The following is a 25102-nucleotide window of genomic DNA, read 5'->3' on the forward strand; positions in this document are numbered from 1 at the left end:
TATTCCTCTCAATATTTTATATACCTCTATCATGTCTCCCCTCATCCTCCTCCTTTCCAGTGAATGAAGCCCTAACACCTTAAGCCTCTCCTCATATTCCATACGCTCTAATCCAGGCAGCATCCTGGTAAATCTCCTCTGCACCCTCTCCAATGCCTCCACATCCTTCCTGTAATGTGGCGACCAAAACTGAACACAATAAGTGTGGTCTAACTAGAGTTTTGTAAAGCTGCATCATCACTTCGCGGCTCTTGAACTCAATCCCACGATTTATGAAAGCTAACATCCTATAGGCCTTCTTAACTGTTCTATCCACCTGTGAGGCAACTTTCAGTGAACTGTGAATATGAACCTCCAGATCCCTCTGCTCCTCTACATTGCGAAGTACCTTGCCATTTACCCTGTACTCTGCCCTGGAGTTTGTCCTTCCAAAGTGTACCACCTCACACTTCTCCAGATTGAACTCCATCTGCCACTTGTCAGCCCAGCTCTGCATCCTATCAATATCCCTCTGTAAGTTCTGACAGCCCTCCACACTATCCACAACACCGCCGATCTTAGTGTTGTCCGCAAACTTACTAACCCAGCCTTCCACCCCTCATCTAAGTCATCTATAAATATCACAAAAAGTAGAGGTCCCAGAACCGATCCCTGCGGGACACCACTAGTCACTGCCCTCCAATCCGAGGGCACTCCCTCCACCACAACCCTCTGCTTTCTACATGCAAGCCAATTCCTAATCCACACAGCCAAGCTTCCCTGGATCCCTTGGCCTCTGACCTTCTGAAGAAGCCTACCATGAGGTACCTTATCAAATGCCTTACTAAAATCCATATAGACCACATCCACCGCACCACCCTCATAAATCTTCCTCATCACCTCCTCAAAGAACTCACTCAGGTTTGTGAGGCAAGATCTTCCCTTCACAAAGCCATGCTGGCTGTCCCTAATCAGTCCATTATTCTCCAGGTGTTCATAGATCCTATCCCTTAGAATCCTTTCTAACAGCTTACCTACCACAGACGTAAGGCTCACCGGTCTGTAATTCCCTAGACTATTCCTACTACCTTTTTTGAACAAGGGGACAACATTCACCACCCTCCAATCCTCCGGCACCATCCCCGTGGACAACGAGGACTCAAAGATCCTTACCAGCGGTTCAGCAATCTCCTCCCTCACCTCTCGAAGCAGCCTGGGGAAAATCCCATCAGGCCCCGGAGATTTATCCGTCTTGATATTATTTAACAACTTCAACACATCCTCTCTCTTGATATCTACAACCTTGAGAACATTACCCTTACCAGCGCTCCCTTCCGCGTCATCAAGACCCCTCTCCTTGGTGAGGACTTCTCCCACTTCCGCTGCCTCCAGGCACATTCTCCCACCTTTGTCTTTAATCGGACCTACCTTTACCCTAGCCATCCTCCTACCCTTCACATAGGTGAAAAAGGCCTTGGGATTTTCCTTAACCTTACTAGCCAATGCCTTTTCATGTCCCCTTCTAGCTCTCCTCAGCCCTTTCTTAAGTTTCTTCCTCGCTACTCTATATTCCTCACAGGCCCTGTCTGAACTTTGCTGCTTATACCTTATGTATGCTACCTTCTTCTCCCTAACTAGTCATTCAACCTCTCTCGTCACCCACAGCTCCTTCACCCTGCCATTCCTTCTCTGCCTCACCGGGACATATTTATCCCTAACATCTTGCATAAGATCCCTGAACATCGACCACATCTCCATGGTACATTTCCCTTCAAATAGGACATCCCACTTTACACTCCCAAGTTCTCTCCTTATGGCCTCATAGTTCGTCCTTCCCCAATTAAATATCTTCTTGTCCTCTCTGCACCTGTCCCTGTCCATGACAATTTTAAAGGTTATGGAGCAATGGTCACTGTCCCCCAAATGCTCACCCACCAATAGATCCTTCACCTGTCCCAGTTCATTTCCTAAAACTAGATCTAGCATGGCATTCCCTCTAGTTGACCTGTCAACATACTGCATCAGGAATCCCTCCTAGACACATTTAACAAATTCCGTCCCATCTAAACCTTTGGCACTAAGCAGGTTCCAGTCTATATCTGGGAAGTTGAAGTCTCCCATAATAACAACCCTGTTATTTTTGCTTCTCTCCAAACACTGCCTGCCAATCTGCTCCTCTATATCTCTACCGCTAGCGGAGGGCCTATAGAATACTCCTAGTAGAGTAATTGCTCCTTTCTTGTTCCTTACTTCCACCCATACAGACTCTAGAGATGATCCTTCTACAACATGCATCCTTTCCACAGCCATAACGGTGTCCCTGACCAGTATCGCCACCCCTCCTCCTCTTCTCCCCCTTCCCTATCCCTCTTAATACAGCGAAAACCAGGAATATTCAATATCCACTCCTGCCCTGACGTCAGCCACATCTCAGTAATAGCCACAATATCATAGTCCCCCATACTTATCCAAGCCCTCAGTTCATCTCCATTATTCCTGACACTTCTTGCATTTAAGTAAACACACTTCAGTCCATCTACCTTACTACTTTTATAGCCTGCATTCTGCTTATCCTTCCCCAAAGCCTCTCTACCTGTTTGATCTAACTTTTCCCCATTCCCTTCTTCCTCTGACCTACTCCTCGGTTCCCTTCCCCCTCACAAACTAGTTTAAACCCTCCCGAACCACCCTAGCAAACCTAGCCGCAAGGATATTGGCCCCCTTCTGGTTCGGGTGTAACCCGTCCTCTCTGTACAGGTCCCACCTTCCCGAGAAGAGATCCCAATGATCCAGAAATCTAAAACCTCCCTCCTGCACCAACTTCTCAGCCACGCATTTATCTGCCACCTCCTCCTATTCCTGCCTTCACTATCGCATGGCACCGGCAGCAATCCCGAGATTGCTACCCTTGAGGTCCTGTTCCTCAGTCTTCTGCCTAGCTCCCTGAGCTCGCTCTTCAGGACCTCATCCCCCTTCCTACCTATGTCGTTGGTGCCAACATGGACCACAACTTCTGGCTGCTCTCCCTCCCGCTAAAGAACCCTGTGGACCCGATCAGTGACATCCCGGACCCTGGCACCTGGGAGGCAACATACCATCCGGGATTCATGCTCACTGCCACAGAACCTCCTATCTGTTTCCCTGACTATTGAGTCCCCTATCACTACCACATGTCTCTTTCCCACCCTTCCTTTCTGAGCAGCAGTACCAGTCCCAGTGCCAGAGACCTGGTTACTGCAGCTAGGCCCCTGCAGGTCATCCCCCTCAACAGCCTCCAAGACGGAAAACCTGTTTCTGAACCTGTTCCAAGAATCAGGTTCAGGTTTATCAGAATCAGATTTATTATCACTGACTTACATGTTGTGAATTTGTTGTTTTAGGGCAGTAGTACAGTGCAAAGACATAAAAATTACTATAAATTAAAAAATAAATAAATAGTGCAAATAAAAAGGAATAATGAAGTAGTGTTCATGGATCCATGGACCATTCAGAAATCTGATGGCAGAGGGGAAGAAGCTGTTACTGAATCATTGAGTGTGGGTCTTCAGGCTGCCTGATGGTAGAAATGAGAAAAGGGCATGTCCTGAATGGTGAGGGGCCTCAGTGATGGATGCTGCCTCTTGCGATCCTGTGCATTGGAGCCTCTATACCAGGCTGTGATGCAATAAGTCAGAATGGACTCCTCCGTACATTTATAAAAATTTGCAGGAGTCTTTAGTGACATACCAAATCTCCTCAAACACCTAATGAAGTAGAGCCGTTGGCATGCCTTCTTCATGATCACAGCCATGTGTTGGGCCCAGGATAGATCCTCCGAGACGTTGATGTTCAGGAACTTGAAGCTGCTCACCCTTTCCACCGCTAGCCCCTTAGTGGTGTGTGTTCTCCTGACTTCCCCTTCCTGAAGTTTATAATTAATTAATTAATTCCTTGGTCTTGCTGATGTTGAGTGTGAGGTTGTCGTTGTGACACCACTCAACAAGCAGAACTATCTCACTCCTGTACACCTCCTCATCGTCAACTGTGATTTCACCAATAACAGTGGTGTCATCTATGAATTTATGGATGGTGTTTGAGCTGTGCATAGGCACAGAGAGAGTAGAGCAGTGGGCTAAGCACGCATCCTTGAGGTGTTCCTGTGTTGATTGTCAGCAAGGAGGAGATGTTACCAATCTGCACTGACTGTGGTCTCCCGATGATGAAGTTAAAGATCCAGTTGCAGAGGGAGGTACAGAGGCCCAGGTTTTAAAGCTTGTTGATTAATACTGAAGGGGGTGATGGTGTTGAACACTGAGCTGTAATCGATAGCCAGCAGCCTAACCTATGTTTTGCTGTTGCCTAGGTGCTCCAAAGCCCAGTGGAAAACCAGTGAGATTGTGTCCGCTGTAGACCTGTTGTGGCGGTAGGCAAATTGCAGCGGGTCCAGGTCATGGTTCAGGCAGGAGTTAATTCTGGTCATGACCAACCTCTCAAAGCACTTTGTCACAGTAGATGTGAGTGCTACCAGGTGATAGTGGTTGAGGCAGCTCACCCTGCTCTGCTTAGGCACCAGTATGATTGCTGCCCCTTTGAAGCAGGTGGGAACCTCAGACTGCAGCAGTGAGAGGTTGAAGATGTTCTTGAATACTCCAGCCAGTTGGTCGGCACAATTTTCAGTACCCTCACAGGTACACCTTTGGGATTGACAGCTTGCGAGGGTTCACCCTCGTGAAGGATTTTCTGACATTGGTCACCACATTTTGTATCATCTGCAGATTTTGAAATGGCACCCTGTACACAAAATCCATTGCATGTACACACCACATTTCTCATGATCTCAGGCAATTCACAACCATTTCATATTTCTAACTGTAATAATGTAGGGAAACAAGCCTGTGTTCCTGCATATTACTTGGAGGAAGGGTAACAAAAAATTAAAGGCTGGTCTATGCATTGGTGCACATCGGCAGAGATCTGACTGAATAGTAAAACAGGTGCAAGGAGCTCAGCAGTTTGTTCCAAATTTACACACAGCAAGTCCCTCACACACGTAAGATAAACTATAACTGTTTTAGTGGGAATTGCTGAAGGATAATTATTGGTCAGGACAACAGGATACTTCTCCCACTCTTTAAACTTACAGTATTTATACCTGTTAGAGGGGCATAGGGGACCCCTGTTTAAAGTCTCAACAAAAAGCTATATTCAACAGTGCTCTCAATGTGGGACTGGGTGTCATACCATGTGCATGTTATTGCCTTTTCTCATTCTTCCCACCAAAGTGTATCATTTTGCACTTCTTTGAATTAAATTTCATTAAAAATGGGACACTAATCGCTACCTTTAGCGGTATGTCACATTACTGAGATAAGGCTGGTGCTTCTAAGGAAGTACTGTACATATACTCCTCAATTTCCAGGTATTAACAAGAAAACATAGGAATGTGAGTAAGCAATTCAGCCTCTTGAACCTGCCCCACCATTCATTGAGATAATGAGGCCATCATCTATTCAATACAAAAAACTAGCTGCTGGAGTAATTCAGCAGTCAGGCAACCTCTGTGGAGGCAAAGGATAATGCTGCCTGATTCACTTAACCCTTTGCCTTCACAAATGCTGCTTGATCAGCTAATTTCTTCCAGCTGCTTGTTTTTTTGCTCCAGATTCCAGTATCAGCAGTCTCCTGTGTATCTATTCAATGCATGTGGCCAATCCACTGTAAGCTACGTTGGCTTAGTAACATATGTATGTTGATGGACCTCTCAGCATGTGGCTGAAATAGTAAAAGTGAGATCAGCCTCCATGGGTTCATTGAGTTTTAATTTCCATTATAAATGTCTTCAATCTTAGACATTTACATTAAAAAATTATGATACAAGGTTGCACAAATGGGTAAAGTTTATAATAGGAAGTACAGTAATGCTAATTCCAAATACGTCCCGAGGAATCAGATTTTATTTTTATAATTCATTCTGGGCATAATTTCTTTCCTGTATGCATTTTTTAACCACAGTATTCATTATTTTGGCCAATGATATAGAGGAAAAAGCTATCTTACTTTTTACCATATGTTTTTTCTTGGAATTCATTTAATATATCAGAATACTGTTTTCTGAATGTAACATTTGAGAAAATGAAGAATAAGGATGAACAGTCAGCGTCTAACCCCATCTGCATCATTTAGCCTTCAAGGCTGTCCTCCTGTACCTCCCTCCAAATGTTGAGATGCATCCCATCCAATCCTGATGACTATCATACATTCTTTGGCCGCAAAAGGGACTCTAGGATCACATGTTGCCTCCCTGGTGCCAGGGTCCAGGATGTCTCTGAGCAGTTGCAGAACATTCCCAAGGGGAAAGGTAAGCAACCAAAAGCCATTGTGCACGTTGGCACAAATGACATAGGTAGAAAAAGGGATGAGGTCCTACAGAGTGAATACAGGGAGTTAGGAAAGAGGTTAAAAAGCAAGACCTCAAGGGCAGTAATCTCCGGATTACTTCCAGTGCCACGTGCTAGTGAGGGTAAGAATTGGAGGATAGGGCAGATGAATACATGGCTGAAGATTTGGTGCAGGGGACAGGGACACAGATTTTTGGACCAGTGGGATCTCTTCAGCGACCAAGGTGACCTGTACGAGAGGGACAAGTTGCACCTCAACTGGAGGGGGACCAATATCCTGGCAGGCAGATTTGCTGGTGCTACTAGGGAGGGTGTACACTAGATCAGCATGGGGTGGGATCTAAAGCAGAAGTGAGGCAGATAGGAGGCTGGAACTTCAGACAGAATTCAAAGACAATGGGGTCAGTAAGACAAGAGAGGCAGCAGCATGGCAGGGAGCAAGGAAAGACTGTTGATAGAGGTGGAGGAAAGCAAGGATCGAGAGTTGTATTTCTGATAAGCAGAACATCACGGCAGTGGTCTGAGATAAAGTTACTGAGGGGTCGTCCAGTGAGGTTTTATGGGTGGAGCTGAGAAATAAGAAGGGGATAATCACCTTGTTGGAATTGTCCTGTAAGTCCCCTAATAGTCAACAGGAATTAAAGGATCAAATATGCAGGAAGACTGCAGAAAGTTGCAAGAATAAAAGGGTTGTCACAGTAGGGGATTTTAGCTTTCCTGATATAAACTGGGACTGCCATAGTGCTAAGGGCTTAGATGGGTGGAATTTATTAAGTATGTTCAGGAAAGTTTCCTCAGGCAATATACTGAAGGCCCTACCAGGGAGAGAGCAAAGCTTGACCTGCTTTTGGGTCAAATGGCTGAGGTGTCAGTAGGGAGCACCTTGGGACCAGTGATCATAGTTATGTAAGTTTTAAATTAGTTATGGAAGGGGACACATATGGCCCACGTTAAATTTCTAAATTGGGGAAAGGCAAATTTTGATGGTATGAGACAGGACCTTGCAAAAGTTGATTGGAGTAGATTGTTTGCCGGCAAAGTGACATCTGGCAAGCGGAAGGATTTTAAAAGTGAAATACTGAGAGTTCGAGATCTGAATGTTCCTGTTAGAGTAAAGGGCAAGGCTGGCAGGAGTAGGGAACACTGGATGATGAGGGATATTAAGGCTTTGGTGAGGAAAAAGGAGGAGGCATGGGTCAGGTACAGGCAGCTGGATCAAGTGAATCCCGGAAGGAGTATTGGGAATGCATGTGAGGAAGTAAAGGGTTAGGAAACTGTGACTGACTGTAACTATACATGTAGTTGATGGAAAAATACCTCGCAAGCAAGAGGACGCAAGCTACTGATTCATGGATAAGTGATAATTACTGTGTCCGGAACCTTGGTTGCAGACCAGTTATGCTAGACAATAAAGGTGGTGGTTGCAATAAACAACAAGTGGGAAGCTTGTCCTAAACAATGCTGGTGATACCTATCTTTGAATCTCTTGATTGTAAATCAATTACATTGGACAATGGGTGCAATTTCTACCTTTGGATCTCTGAGGCCTGACTGAAACTCGTGGGGCCGAATTCATTAAGTGTGCATGACAATATCTGTATAAATTTCTGTCTGCTCCTTTGGACTGTGGAGACCTCTGATAAAGACTCTCCATGAGAGTTTGAGGAGAATTCTCCCACAGTATACTGCTAATAAACGCGTTTTTCCAGAATTAATCTGTGGCACTGTGTTACTTTGCAGCACACAGGAGTGGGAACTTAAAATCGGGACAACACATGAGTATACTTATGAAGGAAATCAGTAGGGCAAAAATGGGACATGAGATAGCTTTGGCAGAGAAGATTAGAGAGAATGCAAAGAGATTTTGTAAGTATATCAAGGGAAAAAGAGTAACCAATGAGAGAATGGGGCCCCTCAAAGACCAAAGGGGACATCTTTGTGAAGAGCTGCAGGAGATGGGCAAGGTCTTCAATGAATATTTCTCCTCTGTTTTTAACATGGAGAAGGACATGAAGACTTTGGACCTTGAGATAGTTAATAGGGATGTCCTGGGGATAGTCTGCATCACAGCAAAGGAGGTACTGATGTCTTAAAATGTATGAAAGTAGATAAATCTCCAGTGCCTGATCAGGTATATCCAAGAACACTGTGGAAAGCTAGAGAAGCAATTGTGGGAGCCCTAGCTGAGATACAGTATATGCATCAATATTAGCGACAAGTGAAGTGCTGAAAGACTGGAGGTTGGCTAATGCTGTACCTTTATTTAAGAAGGGTGGTAAAGATAAACCTGGGAAATATAGACCAATGAGCCTAACATCTGTGGTAGATAAGTTACTACGGATAATCCTGAGGGATAAGATACAGAAGCATTTGGAAAGACAGAAGTTGATTAGGGATAGCCAGCATGGCATTGTGCATGGGAGATCATGTCTCACGAATTTGATTGAGATTTTTGAAGAAGGAACCAAGAAGGTCAATGAAGGCAGGGTAGTAGACATGGTCCATATGGACCAGTAAGGCTGCTATGAAAAGTTAGATTACATGGGATCCACAGGTACAGCTAACTAATTGGATACACAATTGGCTTGATTGTAGGAAGCAGAGGGTGATAGTTGTTTTTCAGACTGGAAGCTTGTCATTAGTGGTGTTCCTTAGAGGTTGCTGCTAGGCCCATTAGTATTTGTCATCCATATCAATAATTTGGATGAGAATGTACAAGGCATGGTTAGTAACTTTGCAGATGACACTAAAGTAGATGATGTTGCTGAGAGTTAAGATGGTTATCAAGACTTACGGAGAGATCTTGTTCACCTGGATAAGTGGCCTGATGAATGGCAAATGGGGTTTAATTTGGATAAGTGTGAGTTGTTGCATTTTGGGAAGACAAACCAGTGTGGGACTTTCACAGTGAATGGTAGGGCCCTGGGGAGTGTTGTAGAATAGAGGGACCAAGGAGCACAAGTACATGGTTCCCTGAAAGTGGAATTGCAGGTAGATAGGGTGGTGAAAAAGGCTTTTGGCATGCTGCCCTTCATCATTCAGTGTACTCATGTTGCAGATATACAAGATGTTGGTGTACCTGCATTTGCAATATCATGTTCGGCTTTGGTCACCCTGCTATGGGAAAGATTCCATTAAACTGGAAAGAGAACAGAGGAGATTTACGAGGGACTGAGTTATGCAGAGAGGTTGTGCAGGAAAATGAGGAGTGATCTTATAGAAGTATATAAAATCATGAGGGGCATAGATAGGGTGAATATACAGTCTTTTTCCCAGGCTTGGGGAATCAAAAACTAGAGGGCATAGGTTTAAGGTGAGAGGGGAGAGATTTAATAGGAACCTGAGGGGCAATTTTTTTCATTCAGAGAGTGGTCAGTATATGAAATGAACTGCCAGAGGAAGTGGTTGAGGCAGGTACATTAACAACATTTTAAAAGGTACTTAGACAGGTACATGGTAGAAAAGATATGGATGGATATGGGCCAAACTCAGGCAAATGGGATTAGTTTAGCTGGAAATCTTGGTCAGCATAGATCAGTTGGGCCAAAATGCCTGTTTCCATGCTGTATGACCCTATGACTCCCTGACTCTATTAAATTCAGCCAACTTTTCCAATACTTACCAGCTGTGAATTTTCAATACACTTAGTGCTATTTCCTCCTTCACTGTTACTTTGGAAGCACACTCTTTGGCCATGAAGACCAATGAAAAGTACTCATTCAGTAAATAGTGCCCTCAGCATCCATGTACAAGTTACCATTTTTGTCCTTCACTGGCCCTACTTGTCTATTTGTAACCCTTTTACAGTTTATGTGCCAATAGAACACTTCTCACTTCCAATTTATGTTGGCAGCTAATCTTTTCTCATTAACTGAAAATCTGCCTCTTTTAGCTTTGTTCCCCCTCTAATGCTTTTTGCAATAGGCTAGTTCTTGATGAAATTTCCAACCAGATACTTATCCTAAGCAACCTTTGCATCTCTTTTGTTGTCTAAGGAGATCTGGATTTATGTGTTCTTCCTTTGCCCCTCATAGGAATGTGCTTCAACTGTACTGAAACCATTTCTTCCTCAAAGGTAGCCCACTGTTCAGTGGTAGTTTTGCCTGTTGACTTGCGGTTCCAATTTAATGGGGCCAGAAGCATTCTCATTCCATTGAAAATAGCCTTCCTCCAATTAATTATTTTTTCTTGGAATGCTCTTTTCCCTTTTCTATAGCTAACCTAAATCTAATGCTGAAATTATTATCTCCTAAAAGTTCCCCTACCAAAATCTGGTGCACTTAAACCACTTCATTCCTCAGAATGAGATCCAGCAATGCCTTCTTCCTGATTGGACCAGAAACACACTGCTATTGAAAGATATTCTAGACACGTTTTAAAACTCTTCGCCCTCTTCCCTTTATTATATTACTATCCCAGGTCACAATGAGGCAGTTAAGGTCCCCCATTATAATTACAATATAGTTTTGCACTTCCCTTGTAATGTCCCTGCACATTTGCTTCTTTCATGTGATAGAAATATGGATCGAGAAATCAGATTTTCCTCCTATAATGCATTTTGGAATCCATTACTTTCCCGCATGAATGTGCTGTTTTGAATCACAATACAAAGTGCCTTCAATTACATAACAACTGGGACAGCTCAAGCTGAGAGAACTAATTTCAAAATGTATTTCAAATACTTTACTCCAAAAATGAATACAGCATATGGCAGCCTCTGTCCCATGGGAGATATTGTGGCCAACTCCACATGGAGCATCATCTGGTGTAGTTTATAAGCACTGCTCAAGGCTGCTGTGTCTCAATGCTTGCTACAGATGAAGGCGAGATGTAAAATTTGCTTGCCTCTGTTTTCTCTGGGCCCTTTTCTCAGCCAGCTGAGCTCCTGGGCAGTCTTCTGAGGTCCTAACTGTGTTTCAGTTGTCTTGTCGATGTCACCATCTTCATATCTGTCTTACAGCTGTTCTTACAGCAGAGGAATGGATGTTCAGCAGGTTGTGACCCTGTGACCAGTTTAATGTTCAGAACATCTTTAGGAATGAGGCCATCATCCATTCAATGCATTTGGCCAATCCACCATAAGTGACATTGGCTGAGTAACGTATGTATGTTGATGGACTTAGCACACTCTAGGACCTCTCAGGATGTGGCTGAAGTAGCAACAGTGGAAATGGTTCAGCCTTTTCTCTTCCCTTGCATCTATTGTCCAGGACTGACCACTGTATAGGAGTGTACTGAGGACACAGGCTTGATAAACTCACAGTCTAATGTTCTCAGTCAGGTTGCTGTCGATCTACACTCTCTTGTTCAGCTCCAGCACAACAGCTTTTGCAATGTATCTTGGCTCCATGAGAAAGATTGCTGGTGATTGTTGAGTCTGTCTATTTGAAACTTTCAACAGCCTTCAGTATGCATCATCAATGTTTATTAAAGGTATAGCAGGATCCTGACCATGACATTTGGAACTGATGGTCAATCCAAATTCTTTATATGAGTGAGATCCCTTCCAGTAGCTGCTGGAGATGTTAATCAGTATCAGATGCTAGCACCACACCATCAGCATAGATTAACTCCCTGATGTGGATCTGGTACACTTTTGTCTTTGTTCTCAGGCAGGCAGGCAGGACAGGAAGCTTTTTGTTTGGTCTGGCTGTAAATAGACATCCTCTGTGGGTGAGCAGAAGGCACATGACAGCAGCAGCGAGAAGAACTTGCCAAGAAGGGCTGGCACCTTAACTCAATCACAATGATCGCAAAGCCCTGTCACAGCTGACCTCACCACCCATAGTGTCATGGAAAGTATACAAACTGAGCTGCTTTGGCATATAGTCAATTGCAGCAGTAATAATTGAATGAATAAACTATAATTGCTCACACAATCACATGCCTTGTGAGGGTGATGAAGGCAACATATGATGGTCTTTGTTCACAATGTTTCTATTACAACTGCTGACCTGAGAAGACCAGAATGATTGTGAATTTTGCAGTTCTAAAATCATTGTGGTTCAGAGTGAATATGTGCAGCCAAGATCTGCACTGACCAGGGCAATGTCTACTGAGGCATGGAACATGGCAGGGAATTGTCTCAGCAGATGTTAAAATTGCTGTTGTTACTATGTTTTTATGCAAGGACATACGTTTTTGTGTCCTGCACATTCCTCTCCCTCCAAAATGGTCATAGGGTTCAAAGTAGAACTGTAAGAGTGCAGGCTTTCCATTCTTGTTGATTTCAAACAAGTGGATTATCACCTGGAGCTTTTCCTGTTACCAACAAGTTGCTAGCTTTACTCATCTCCTTCTGTGGATTTGGTATCTCCATCTTTTATGACAGACAGGCAACCTTGGTGATGATGTTTCCCTGGAATATGACTCAAGGTGGGGCTCCCCCCATCTTTCCATATGTTGATTAACTTTCCTGCCTTCCTTTGCTGTTGCCTTCTTGATCCTCTCATACATGCCCTGGTGTTCTCTGTGTCAGAAGGCAACTGGGTGCTGTGGCAGAGGTGTACCAAATAGCTGATAGCACAGCATCCAGCAGTCTGCTGGACTTTGGGCAACTCTTAATACACTCAGTCTGTCATTCAGGCCCTCTGCCAAGGCAGTTCTATTCCAACAATGTGGTGCATTTGGATTTCTGAAGGCTTCCAAGGCAGTTCTATTCCAACAATTTGGCCTTGAACCAGTCAGCATTTTTTTGTTTTTCTATCCCTGCATTGCCAGTGTGGTATTGTAAGTGACATCGCATATTGTATTGACTCACTGCTCTATTCTGTATGCGAACACTGGAAAGTGCTCATGGAATGGAATCAAAGAAATGATGGTTTATATCTGGTTGTTAATATGAGGATAGCCTTTCAGCTCAATGAAAAATCTTCACGGGTTGCAACCTGACTACGGTGCACATCAGCCAGTTATCTATGTCATGGGCAGCACTTGTATAGGTACCTGTAGTGAGGACACTGCTGAGAGAGTCATGTTCCGGCTGGAGCTTTCCCCCTCTGTGGCTCAAAACTACACATGATAATGCCTTCACCCACATAATCACCGGGAGAACTTGAGGCAAAATAATTAAATACAAAATTTAACTCTAATATTTTACTCCAAAAATAAATTGATTACTTACCAGAAATCTTTGCCCGTTAATATTGTTCTTTCTTATAACTTTTTCACAGTCTTTCCAGTCCAGCTATCAAACACAAACAGAATGATAAAATTAGCTTTTATGCATTTCAATGTATTGACAATATTGCATCGGCTCAATGACTCCAAGCAGTCCCTTTTACAGTAAGATCAATTTCTTCATAAGCAGAGTTTCTTTAAAGAGCAGAAGAACAGAAGCTACACCAATCTCTCCCAATAATGGCAGGGTACAGTAATTAACCAAGAAAACTGCTGTGTATGGTGGATAGTTATAGAACCATAGAACCAGAGAACAATACAGCATAATACAGGCCCTTCGGCCCACCATGTTGTGCCGACCTTCAAACCACACCTAAGAAAATCTAACCCCTTCCTCCCACATATCCTTCTATTTCAAATTCCTCCATATGCTTATCTAACAATCTCTTGAACTTGACCAACGTATCAGCCTCCACCACCACCCCAGGCAGTGCATTCCATGAACCAACCACTCTCTGGGTGAAAATCCTCCCTCTGACATCTCCCTTGAACTTCCTACCCATTACCTTAAAGTCATGCCCTGTTGTATTGAGCATTGGTGCCCTGGGGAAGAGGCACTGGCTGTCCACTCTATCTATTCCTCTTAATATTTTGTATACCTCTATCATGTCTCCCCTCATCCTCCTTCTCTCCAATGAGTAAAGCCCTAGCTCCTTTAGTCTCTCCTCATAATCCATACTCTCTAATCCAGGCAGCATCCTGGTAAATCTCCTCTGCACCCTCTCCAACGCCTCCACATCCTTCCTATAATGAGGTGACCAGAACTGGACACAGTGCTCTAAGTGTGGTCTAACCAGAGTTTTGTTAAGCTGCAACATTACTTCGCAGCTCTTAAACTTGATCCCACGACTTATGAATGCTAACATCCCATAAGCTTTCTTAACTACCCTATCCACCTGTGAGGCAACTTTCAGTGATCCCCCAGATCCCTCTGCTCATCCATACTGCCCAGAATCCTGCCATTAACCTTGGAGCTTGTCCTCCCAAAGTGTACCACCTCACACTTCTCCAAATTGAACTCCATCTGCCACTTCTCAGCCCAGCTCTGCATCCTATCAATATCCCTCTGTAAGCTTCAACAGCCCTCCACACTATCCACAACACCACCAACCTTTGTGTCATCTGCAAACTTGCTAACCCACCCTTCCACCCCCTCATCCAAGTCATGAATAAATATCACGAAAAGTAGAGGTCCCAGAAACAATCCCTGTTGGACACCACTAGTCACAGCCCTCCAATCTGAATGCACTCCCTTCACTACAACCCTCTGCTTTCTACAGGCAAGCCAATTCTGAATCCACATGGCCAAGCCTCCCTGGATCCCTTGGCCTCTGACCTTCTGAAGAAGCCTACCATGTGGAACCTTGTCAAACACCTTACTAAAATCCATGTAGACCATATCTACTACACTACCCTCATCAATCTTCCTGGTCACCTCCTCAAAGAACCCTATCAGGCTTGTAAGGCAAGATCTTCCCTTCACAAAGCCATGCTGGCTGTCCCTAATCAGTCTATTAATTAACTGCATAAAATCAATCTCTATCATTTATGACAATGTAGTCAATAGATTGACAGGGGTCTATAATGAAGGATGCAATAAAAGAACTCCTTGAAAAAAGTAATCGTATTGAGCAGAGGCAGCATGGAATTATGAAAGGTAATTCATGTTTGACTAACTTGTATATGTTCTTTGAGAATATGACTAGCAGAATAGATAAGAGGGATGAATGGATGTGGTGCATTTGGATTTCTGAAGGTTTTCACAATGTCTTTGACAAGAAATTGGTTAATAAATTTAGAGCACATGGAACTGGGGGTAATGCACTGGACAGGAATTGAAAATTGGTTATTGCAGAGAAAGCAAAATAAATGGATCATTTACAGGTTGGAAGGCTGTGATGAGTGGGGTCATGCTTGGGCCCAATCTCTATCAATGATTTGGCTGAGGCTACAAAATATCAGAGTCATACAGCATGGAAACAGACCATTCCACCCATCACACATATGCCAACCAGTGGGCACCCTTCAGTATTTATCCCATCTTTCAGCACTTTGCCTCCAGCCCTCTATGCAGAGGCGATTCAAGTGCTCACCTAGACACTTCTTAAATGCTGTCAGCGACTGCTTCCACCACTCTCTCAGGCAGTGCATTCCAGGTACTCACCACTCTCTGGGTGAAAAACATCCCCCTCAAATCCTCTCTAAATCTCTTTCCTCTAATCCTAAATCTATGTCCTCTAGTTTTATCTACCTTTGATATGGGGAAAAGTTTCCTGCAGGATTCCCTGAGGGTACCTCATAATTTTATATACATTAGTCAAGCCCCCTCTTAATCTCCTCTGCTCCAGAGAAAACAGACCTAACCTCTCCAGTCTCTCCTCATAACTGAAATGCTCCATCCGTGGCAACATCCTGATGAATCTTCTCTACACCCTCTCCAGAGCTATCATGTCTTTCCAATAGTGTGGTGACCAGAACTGCAAGCAGTACTCCAGCTGAGGTCTGACCAATGTTTTGTAAAGTTGGAGCATCACCTCCCTGCTCTTGTATTCAGTGCCCCAGTTAATTAATGTCTTCTTAACCAAATTTCCTACCTGCTCTGCTACCTTCAAGGATCTTTGAATTTGTATATCAAGGTCCCTTTATTCCTAAGACTCTACCATTCATTATATATGTCCTAGCTTCATTAGTACTCCCAAAATACATCACCGCACATCTTTCCAAGTTTTCTGCTGATAGTAAACTAGGTGATATCGTGACTACATATAAGGATGTAAAGATACTTTAAGAGGATATGGGCAGGCTGAGTAGGCAAGGACATGTCTGATGGAATATAATGTAGAAAAATGTGTCATCATATACTTTGATGAACATAACAAAAAAGTAGAGCATTTGTTAAATAGTGTTGATGTTCAAAGGGACCTGGGTGTGTTGGTACACTAGTCACTGAAGGACTAGTTCAGCAACAATTAGGATGGGAAATGGTAAGTTAGCCTTTATTATGAGAAAGTTTGATTATTGGAGTTAGGAAGTCTTACTGCATTGTACAGAGCCTTGGTGAGACCATACCAGGAATATTGTGCACAGTTTTGATCCCCTTAGCTAAAAAAAGGGTGTACTTGTCATTGAAGGAGTGCAGAGAACATTCACTAGACTGTTTGCAGATCTGGGAGGTATGACATATGAGGAGAAATTGAATAGACTGAGAATGTATTCTCTGGAATTTAGAAGGATGAGAGGAGATCTCATCAACACCTTGACAGGCAGGATGCAGGGAGGATGTTTCCCCTGAGTAAGGAGTCACAGGGGCCACAAGAGTCATGGCGACCGGGAGCACAATTTGAGAATAATAGATAGTCTATTTAAAATTGAGAGGAGGAGAAATTTCTTCACTCAGAGGAGGTGAGTCTCTGGAATTCGCGAACCAAACAGTTGTGTAAGCTCAATCGTTCTGTTCATTCAAACCAGAGATTGATGTATTTCTGTGCATTAAGGGAATCAAGTACAGTGTACCCCTATGCTATGGAAGTTTGGGTAACAGAAATTCACCCCTACAGAATTCACAAATCACCTCCAAAACAATTGAGATACATCATAAAAATTTGCTCTTACAGAACTTATGTGAGAAGAAATAACTAAAAAAGCAACAAAATTTTGCCAATTTTTGTCAAGGGTTCACGTTACGGAAAATCATGATACAGATGGTTTTCAAGGAATGCATCCTCTCTGTAACATGGGGGTGTACTGTATACAAGAATAGTACTGGAAGACAGTATTGAAATGGAAGTTCAACCATAAACTTAGAATCATAGAGTCACAGAGCAATACAGCACAGGTACAGGCCCTTCGGCCCAATGAGTCCATGCCGACCATGGTACCCACCCATCAAGTCCCAATTCCCTGCATTCGGCCCATATCCCTCTAAGCCCTGCCCTCAAAGTACCTATTGAAGTGCTTCTTAAGTGATACTATTGTACCTGCCTCAACCACTTGCTCTGGCAGCTCGATCCATATTCTCACAACCCTCTGTGTGAAAATATTGCCCCTCAGGTCCCTTTTAAATCTTTCCCCTTCACGCTAAATCTATGCCCACTAGTTCTGGACTCCCTACCCTGAGGAAAAGACTGCTACCATCCATCTTATCTATGCCCTTCATGATTTTATAAACCTCTATAAGATCACCCTGCAGTCTCCTATGCTCCAAGGAATAAAGACCCAGCCTGGCCAACCTCTCCCTGTAACTCAGGCCCTCTAGTCTGGCAACATCCTCATAACTTTTTTCTGCATTCTTTCCAGTTTAACTACGTCTTTCCTATAACAGGATAACAAAAACCGTACACAGTACTCTAAGTGTGGCCAATGACTTATACAACTGCAATATAATGTCCCAACTCCTATACTCAATGTCCTGACTGATGAAGGCAGGTGTGCTAAGCACCTTTTTCACCACCCTGTCTACCTGTGATGCTGCTTTCAACTAACTCCTACCCACCCATCTCCACAGCTCAAGACATAGGCGGCCCTGCTGATCTCTAAGGGGACCTACTCTCTCCCTAGGCACCCTTTTCCTCTTTATATTGCAATAGAACCTCTTGGGATTTTCCTTAACCTTAAGTGTATTCTTTATCTTTTTATAGTCATCAAGGGATTTACTTGTCCCCAACCTCCTAAACACAATGCATGCTTCCTTCTAGTTCTTGACCAGAGCCTCAATATCCCTCATCAGTCAAGGTTCCCTAAACTTGCCAGGTTTACCCTTCACCCTAACAGGAACATGCTGCTCCTGGGCTCTTGATATCGCACTGTTAAAAGCCTCCCACTTGTCACTTGTTCCTTTCCCTTTAAACAGGCTCACCCAATCGACCTCTGCTAGATCCTGCCTAATTCCCCAAAATTTGCCCTGCTTCAGTTTAGGACCCTAACCTGTGGGCCTGTCCTATCCTTTTCCATCACTATCTTGAAACTGATAGAATTATGGTCACTAGAGCCAAAGTGCTCCCTGATTGCCACTTCAGTTACCTGCCCTACCTCGTTCCCTAAGAGAAGGTCCAGTATTACACCCTCCTGAGTAGGGCCCTCTATATATTGACTCAGGAAACCTTCCTGGACACATTTCACAAATTCCACCCCAATCAGGCCCTTAACACTCTGGGTAGTCCAGTCAATATTGGGGAAATTAAAATCTCCCACTAATATAACCCTATTATTCTTACAACGATGAGCAATTTCTCTCAAGTTCCTGCTGACTATTGGGAGGTCTATAATATTGCCCCACTTGAGTGACCCTCGCCTTCTTGTTTCTAAGTTCTACCCATTTGGTGTCTCTGGATGATCCCCCAAAAATGTCACCTCTGAGTACTGCTGTTACATCCTCCCTTATGAAAAGGCAATCCACCCCCCTCCCCCCACCTCTGTCATTCCTGTAGCATCTGCATCCAGGAATATTGGGCTGCCAATCCTGCCCTTCTCTCAGACAGGTTTCTGTTATGGCTGTAGTGTCCCAGTCCTCAGAGCCGATCCATGCTCTGAGTTCGTCTGCCTTACCTGTTAAACCTTGTGCATTGAAATAAATGCAGTTCATCTGGGTATTCATTAATCTGCCTTTATTGTGCTCCTGGCTATCCTGATTACTAAGCTTGCTCTTGCTGGCTACTGCTTTATCCCATGACATGCTCCTGCTCAGGAGCAAGTCAAATCTTAATGAATGAAGGAGCAGATTCAAAGAGTTGTAACGCCTACCCATGTTCCTATTGGTGCTAATAAACTAACCAATCATCTCCCCTCTGCTTGACTATAATATTGTCACAATATGTAGTCTTTCAAATATGTTGAAGCCCAAGCAATTCAGTTAACGTGGACAGCACAATGACACAAGGCTGCCATCAAAGGCTTCTGTAGATAAGTTGTGGAAAACTGCTACACATCTGGAAAGTAGCTGCAGTAGGAGGAACCAGAGTGTAAACCCATGGAGAGGATTATGAGAGGCCTTAATTACTGAGAATTAAGGATGAGTCATGGGGAGATGTGGAGAAGGCCCAGAATTTGCAGATTTGCCGATCTGAATTGAATTGAATTTGAAATCAAGTTGATGGAGGCAACAAGATGGGAAATGTTTTCTGCAGTCTACTAGTCCAATAGATTCTTGGAATAGAAAAGTCAAAGACTGCAGATTCTGGAAACCTTAAATAAAAACAGAGATGGCTGAAAATACTCAGGAGGTCAGGAGAGAAATACAGTGTTAATGTTTCAGGTTGATGAACATTGAGAATAGATGGGTACACATCTTAGTTCAGGATGAAAATGGCATCAACGTTACCAACAATATGGTTGAGGAAGAACTGTGAGAGAAAGTGAGGGCAATCCCATTAGAATGACATGGAGAATAGTAAGGTCCATCGTGGCAACAGCTTACCGAAGTATCAACCAATTCTGGACCCAATTTGCCAGCTTTTTTAGAATCCTAAGAGCTCTAACCTTTTTGGCTGGTCTCCAATGTGGGACTTTGTCAGAAGCCTTTCTGAAGTCCATGTAGACTACATCAACTGCACTACTCACATACAGACATTTGTTGCTTCTTCAAAACAATTCAAATTGGTCAGAGAGGATCTCTCCCTAACAAAACCATGCTGACTATATCTAACTAATCCCTGCCTTTCCAAGAACAGATTAATATTGTCCTTCAGAATTTTTTCCAATAACTTCCCCACCACTTATGTCAGTCACATAAACCTGCAATCACCTGGCTTATTCCTGCTGCTCTCCTTGGAGAAGGGCACCACACTTGTTCTCCTCCAGTCATCTATTATCTCACCGGTGGCTGGCAAAGATCTAAAAGTCCCTTCAGGGCCCCAGCAATCTCATTCTTTGCTTCCCACAGCAGCCTAGGATGCATCTCATCAGGTCCTGGGGATTTGTCCACTTGTAACCCTGCTGAGACATCTAATATCTCCTCCTTTATAATGATAACATACTCTAGAATATCACTTCACTCCCTCCCTGAAATCTCCAACTGCAACGTCCAGATGAGAAGTAATCATTTAAGACCACATCTACACTGTCTGGCTCATACACTGATTATCATTTTGATACCTAATGGGCCTTACTCTTTCCCCTCATTATCTTTTTCCCTTTAATATATTCATGAAATGCCAAGGAATTTTCCTTAAATTATCTGCCAGTGATATTTTGTGCCCTCTCTTGGCCCTCCTAATTTCTTTTCTAACACTTTCCTACACTTTCTATACTCCTGAAGGGCCTCTCCTGTTCTCAGTTCTCTGTTCCCTCCACATGCTTCCTTTTCTTCCTAGATATTGATGAGAAGCCTGGTGTGCGGCATGGCCTGATCTTGTAGAATCATGGAGTCATAAACACTAATAAAAGCCCTTCGGCCCACCAGTCCATGCTGACCATCAAGTACCTAGCTATGCTAATCGCATTTGCCCGAACTTAGTCTATAGCCTACATATCTTGGCGATTCAAGTGCTCATCCATATGTTTGTCAGCATTAGATTACATGGATTTTAAAGGCAAAGTCAGTGAAGGAATGCAATCAGGTTCCCAAAGCAGGAAATGCCAGAGGAATACAGGGATATTTCTAGGTGTGCTTTGGCACTAAGAGGCACATTCTCATTGTGACAGTCTGAATTTGGGATATATTTGAAGGTATATCCAACCACAGGTCTTCAATAAGGAATGCAATATTCTCATGTTTCAGACAAAATCAGGATGCCAATGTAACCATTCATAATAAGGTTGTGATGCAAAAATGAACAGAAACTCTGTAGAGCACCAGGAAGAGTGGTGAAGACTGTTGGCATGCAAAAAAAAACCATGAGTCAGTGGTCAGCCAGATCAGCCAGATGAGAAGGATGTTGGTGAGATTAGCCATGTCGAGAAAGAAAGAGATGCAAGAAATGCCGAATAAAGAGATGGGAACAGGAGTCTTGATGGGTTAATGTAGGAGTTGGAGGGCAAACTCTTTGAGCAGGGAAGACAAACTTCCACAACCCTGACCTCACATCTTCCAGTGTGGAGATCAGCTGGACACACCCCTCCTCCCAGCAGATACAGCAATGGGCTAGATCCTCCTGTCACATGCAGGGAGCTTAATCATCATCTGGCCTAAAAATAATGAGTTACAGCACTCAAAATGGACGAGCCTCTCTTTCGGTTATGTTAACTGTACTTACTGAAACAACATGGAGCTGATTAAATCAATAAGAGGGTTATCTGACAATACCAAAGATGAAGTGAGATTAAATGACTATGATGGAAGTTCACAAGGGGTAGATTAGCTAAAACTATCTTGCTTTAGCTTTGAATTACGGGCTATGCTGCACAAATGATGAGACCTACCTCTGTCCCATTCAGATGATATGCATGATATACATTTGAAAGGAGAAGCACCCTTTCTCCAAAGACAAAGGAGTCTGATCACCCTGAAGACTTGAGTTCCACTAGTCAGACAAATACTGCAAAATACTTTTCTGGTGAACTTCCATGGATGCTCTCATATAAACATGGTATATAGAACAGTACAGCACAGGAACAGGCCCTTTGGCCCACAGTGTTGTGCCTAACTAATTAAACTGAAAACTAAATGCCTAACTAAACTAATTCCTTCTGTCTATGCAAGGTCCATATCCCTCCATTCTCTGCACATTCATGCGCCTATCTAAGAGCCTCTTAAACACGTCTATTGCATTTGCCTCCATGACTGCTGGCAGCACATTCCAGGCACCCACCACCCTCTGTGTAAAAAAACTTGCCCTGCACATCTCCTTTGAATTTACCCCCTCTCACCTTAATTGCATTCCCTCTAGTATTCGTCATTTTGACCCTGGGAGAAAGATACTGGCTGTGTACTCTATCTATGCCTCTCATAATCTTATAAACCTCTATCAGGTCTCTCTTTAGCCTTCGACACTCCAGAAAAAACAACCCTCATTTGTCCAACCTTTCCTCTTAGCACATGCCCTCTCATCCAGGCAACATCCTGGTAAACCTCTTCTGCACTCAGTCCAAACCCTCCACATCCTTCCTATAACTGGGCCAACCAGAACTGAATGCAATACTTCAGACGCGACCTGACCAGAGTTTTATAAAGCTGCAACATAACTTCCTGACTCTTGAACTCAAGGCCTTGGCAAATTAGGGCAAGCATACCATACACCTTCTTTACCACCCTATCAACCTGTGCAGCCACTTTCAGGGAGCTAAGGACTTGGATCCCAAGATCCCTCTGTACATTAATACTGTTAGGGGTCCTGCCATTAACTGTGTACTTTCCCTTTATATTTGACCTCCCAAAGTGCAACACTTCACACTTGACCGGATTAAACTCCATCTGCCATTTCTACACCCATATCTGCAGCTGATCTATATCCCACTGTATCCTTTGGCAATCTTCTAAACTATCCACAATGCCACCAATCTTTGTATTGTCTGCGAACTTACTAACCCACCCATCGATCCACGTACAGAAAATATCACTTCTCTACAACTTACTTCTGAGCAGATGGACTGAGTCAAACATTCAGCTCACAAAATTGTCTGGACTAGGCCTAACACAGGCTCTATTATAAATCAGCTGGTACTCTGGACTTATAAAACGAAAGAGAGGCAGAAGTGCAAGTCGGGAATCCCAGAGCTTCAGGGTTAGGCAGCTGAGAGCATAACCATTGGACATGGTGCCTCAAAAATAGAGGCCAGAACTACAGGGCTTCGGGGATCTCAGAGGATCGAAGGCATTACAAAAAAAAAAGCCCTTGCAGGGATTTGAAACCAAGGATGATAATTTTAATACTGAGTAGCTGTTGGACTGAGAACCCAAGTAGGTCAGTGAGCACAGAGATAATGGATAAATGGGATTTGTTGTGTGATAGAATATAGGTAGCAGAGTTTTCGGAGTTCAAATTTATGCAGCGTGGTAGATGGGAAACTGTTCAGGACAAATTACAATGGCTGAATTCAGAGTAACAAACACAAGGAACATTTTGAATATAAAACAAAAAAAACTTTTTTCCTAAGGCATATTAATGATATTGTCAATCTTTCATCATTGCTAGGTGAAAATCCTGGAGCTCTGTCCAATAACAGCCCTGTACTTTTTACACAAGGACTGCAGCAGGCAGTATCACCATCTTCTCAAAGGCAATCAGTTATGGGTATTAAATGCCGATCTGAGCAAAAACATGTACATTCTGCAATAAATAAAGAAGGCACTTACATAAAAAGTGGAGATGAGCAGGTTATCACATTACAACAAGAGCAAAATATGTTAAAGATAAGGTTTTAATAAACTTATGCCAGATAATTAAACCACTCTCGTTTTAACTTTACTTGTTAGCTAGGCACCTGGCCTATATAACTGAAAGCAGGTTGTTACATGGAGAAGCAAGAGACGGGCAGAGAGAGAGAGAGAGAGAGAGAGAGAGAGAGAGAGAGAGAGAGAGAGAGAGAAGAAAAACTCTTGTTTGGTTTTGCCTACCATTCTGAAGTAATCAGCCAAATGAGCTGGAGACCATTGAAGTACATCGTTACGATTTGGAAGTTTCCTGAAAGCCATTTTTTGTTGTTGTCTCCGTTTATTTTTTACTTGATTTCATATTGTAACATACAGCAGAGAAAAATAACTGGCCTTTTCTCTTCCTGTCACACACCACAACCTCCTCAGAACCTAGAAAGGAAGTGCGTAGGGTGCCAATTGATGAATAATCTGAGTATGATTCTTAATACGGTAAACGCTCGGCGCTCTTTGAAATAATAAGATGCAGCCAGAAATGTTTCAGTGGGACTGTAGGCTGTCCTCCATCATGTTACTTTCAAATGCAGAAATGGACGACTAATTTCCTTTGTTACTTCCTCCCCTTATTCTGTAGAAGTCATGAGGAAGTTTAGCAGAAACCGTCCTTCTTCCATTCTATCAAAAGCTAGCAAGGCCTTTGCTGTAATAAACTGAATAATTCAGCAGTTACTCACTCTGAGCTGAATATATTTGGCTGAACTACATGCGATAGTTGTACATTCTGCCCACTTGCACAGAACACAAAATGATTGACTCCACCAAGAACAAATCCTCAGCATTATTATTGTTTCAATATATGATTAAGATTTAAAAGTAAAATACTGCTGATGCTGGAAATTTGAAATAAAAACAAAAATTGCTGGAAGTACTGGGCAAGTCTGGCAGTAGCTGTGGAGAAAGAAACTGAGTAAATATTTCGGTTTGATGACCTCTCATCAGAACTGAGAAAAGTAAGAAAATGATTCTTTCTCTGGAGTTGCTGCCTGACCAACTGAGTATTTCCAGCATTTTCTGAGTAAGGTTGAATATTGTGCCAGCAACAAATACAAAAAGAATAATTATGATCAGATGTTAATTTCAATCTGAAGTTTAGTTTTAGGTTTAGCAGGATTGAGATTGTGTTGCTGAACTGGTTATTCAAAGACATAGAAATTCAGTTTTAAAATTCAGAATTAAAAATTGGCTGTCTGTAGAAGAAAATAGAACAGTACAACACAGGAACAGGCCCTTTGGCCCATGTGTCTGTGCCAAACATGATGCC

At 43.1% G+C, this 25102-nt stretch overlaps 1 protein-coding gene across 1 annotated transcript in view; it reads right to left on the reverse strand.

Annotated features, from left to right (window-relative positions):
• The window catches only part of LOC127569483 (lymphocyte cytosolic protein 2-like), a 149252-nt gene extending 124929 nt beyond the window's left edge, over nt 1-24323 (reverse strand). Inside the window, exons 1-2 of the mRNA XM_052014182.1 lie at nt 24025-24323; nt 13480-13542 (exon numbers count right to left, since the gene is read on the reverse strand). Coding sequence (XP_051870142.1) covers nt 13480-13542; nt 24025-24102 — 141 coding nt within the window. The 5' untranslated portion in view covers nt 24103-24323. The remainder of the gene's footprint in view (nt 1-13479; nt 13543-24024) is intronic.
• Nucleotides 24324-25102: the final 779 nt, after the last annotated feature.

Source organism: Pristis pectinata, chromosome 4 (genome assembly GCF_009764475.1).
Source record: "Pristis pectinata isolate sPriPec2 chromosome 4, sPriPec2.1.pri, whole genome shotgun sequence".
NCBI lineage: Eukaryota > Metazoa > Chordata > Chondrichthyes > Rhinopristiformes > Pristidae > Pristis > Pristis pectinata.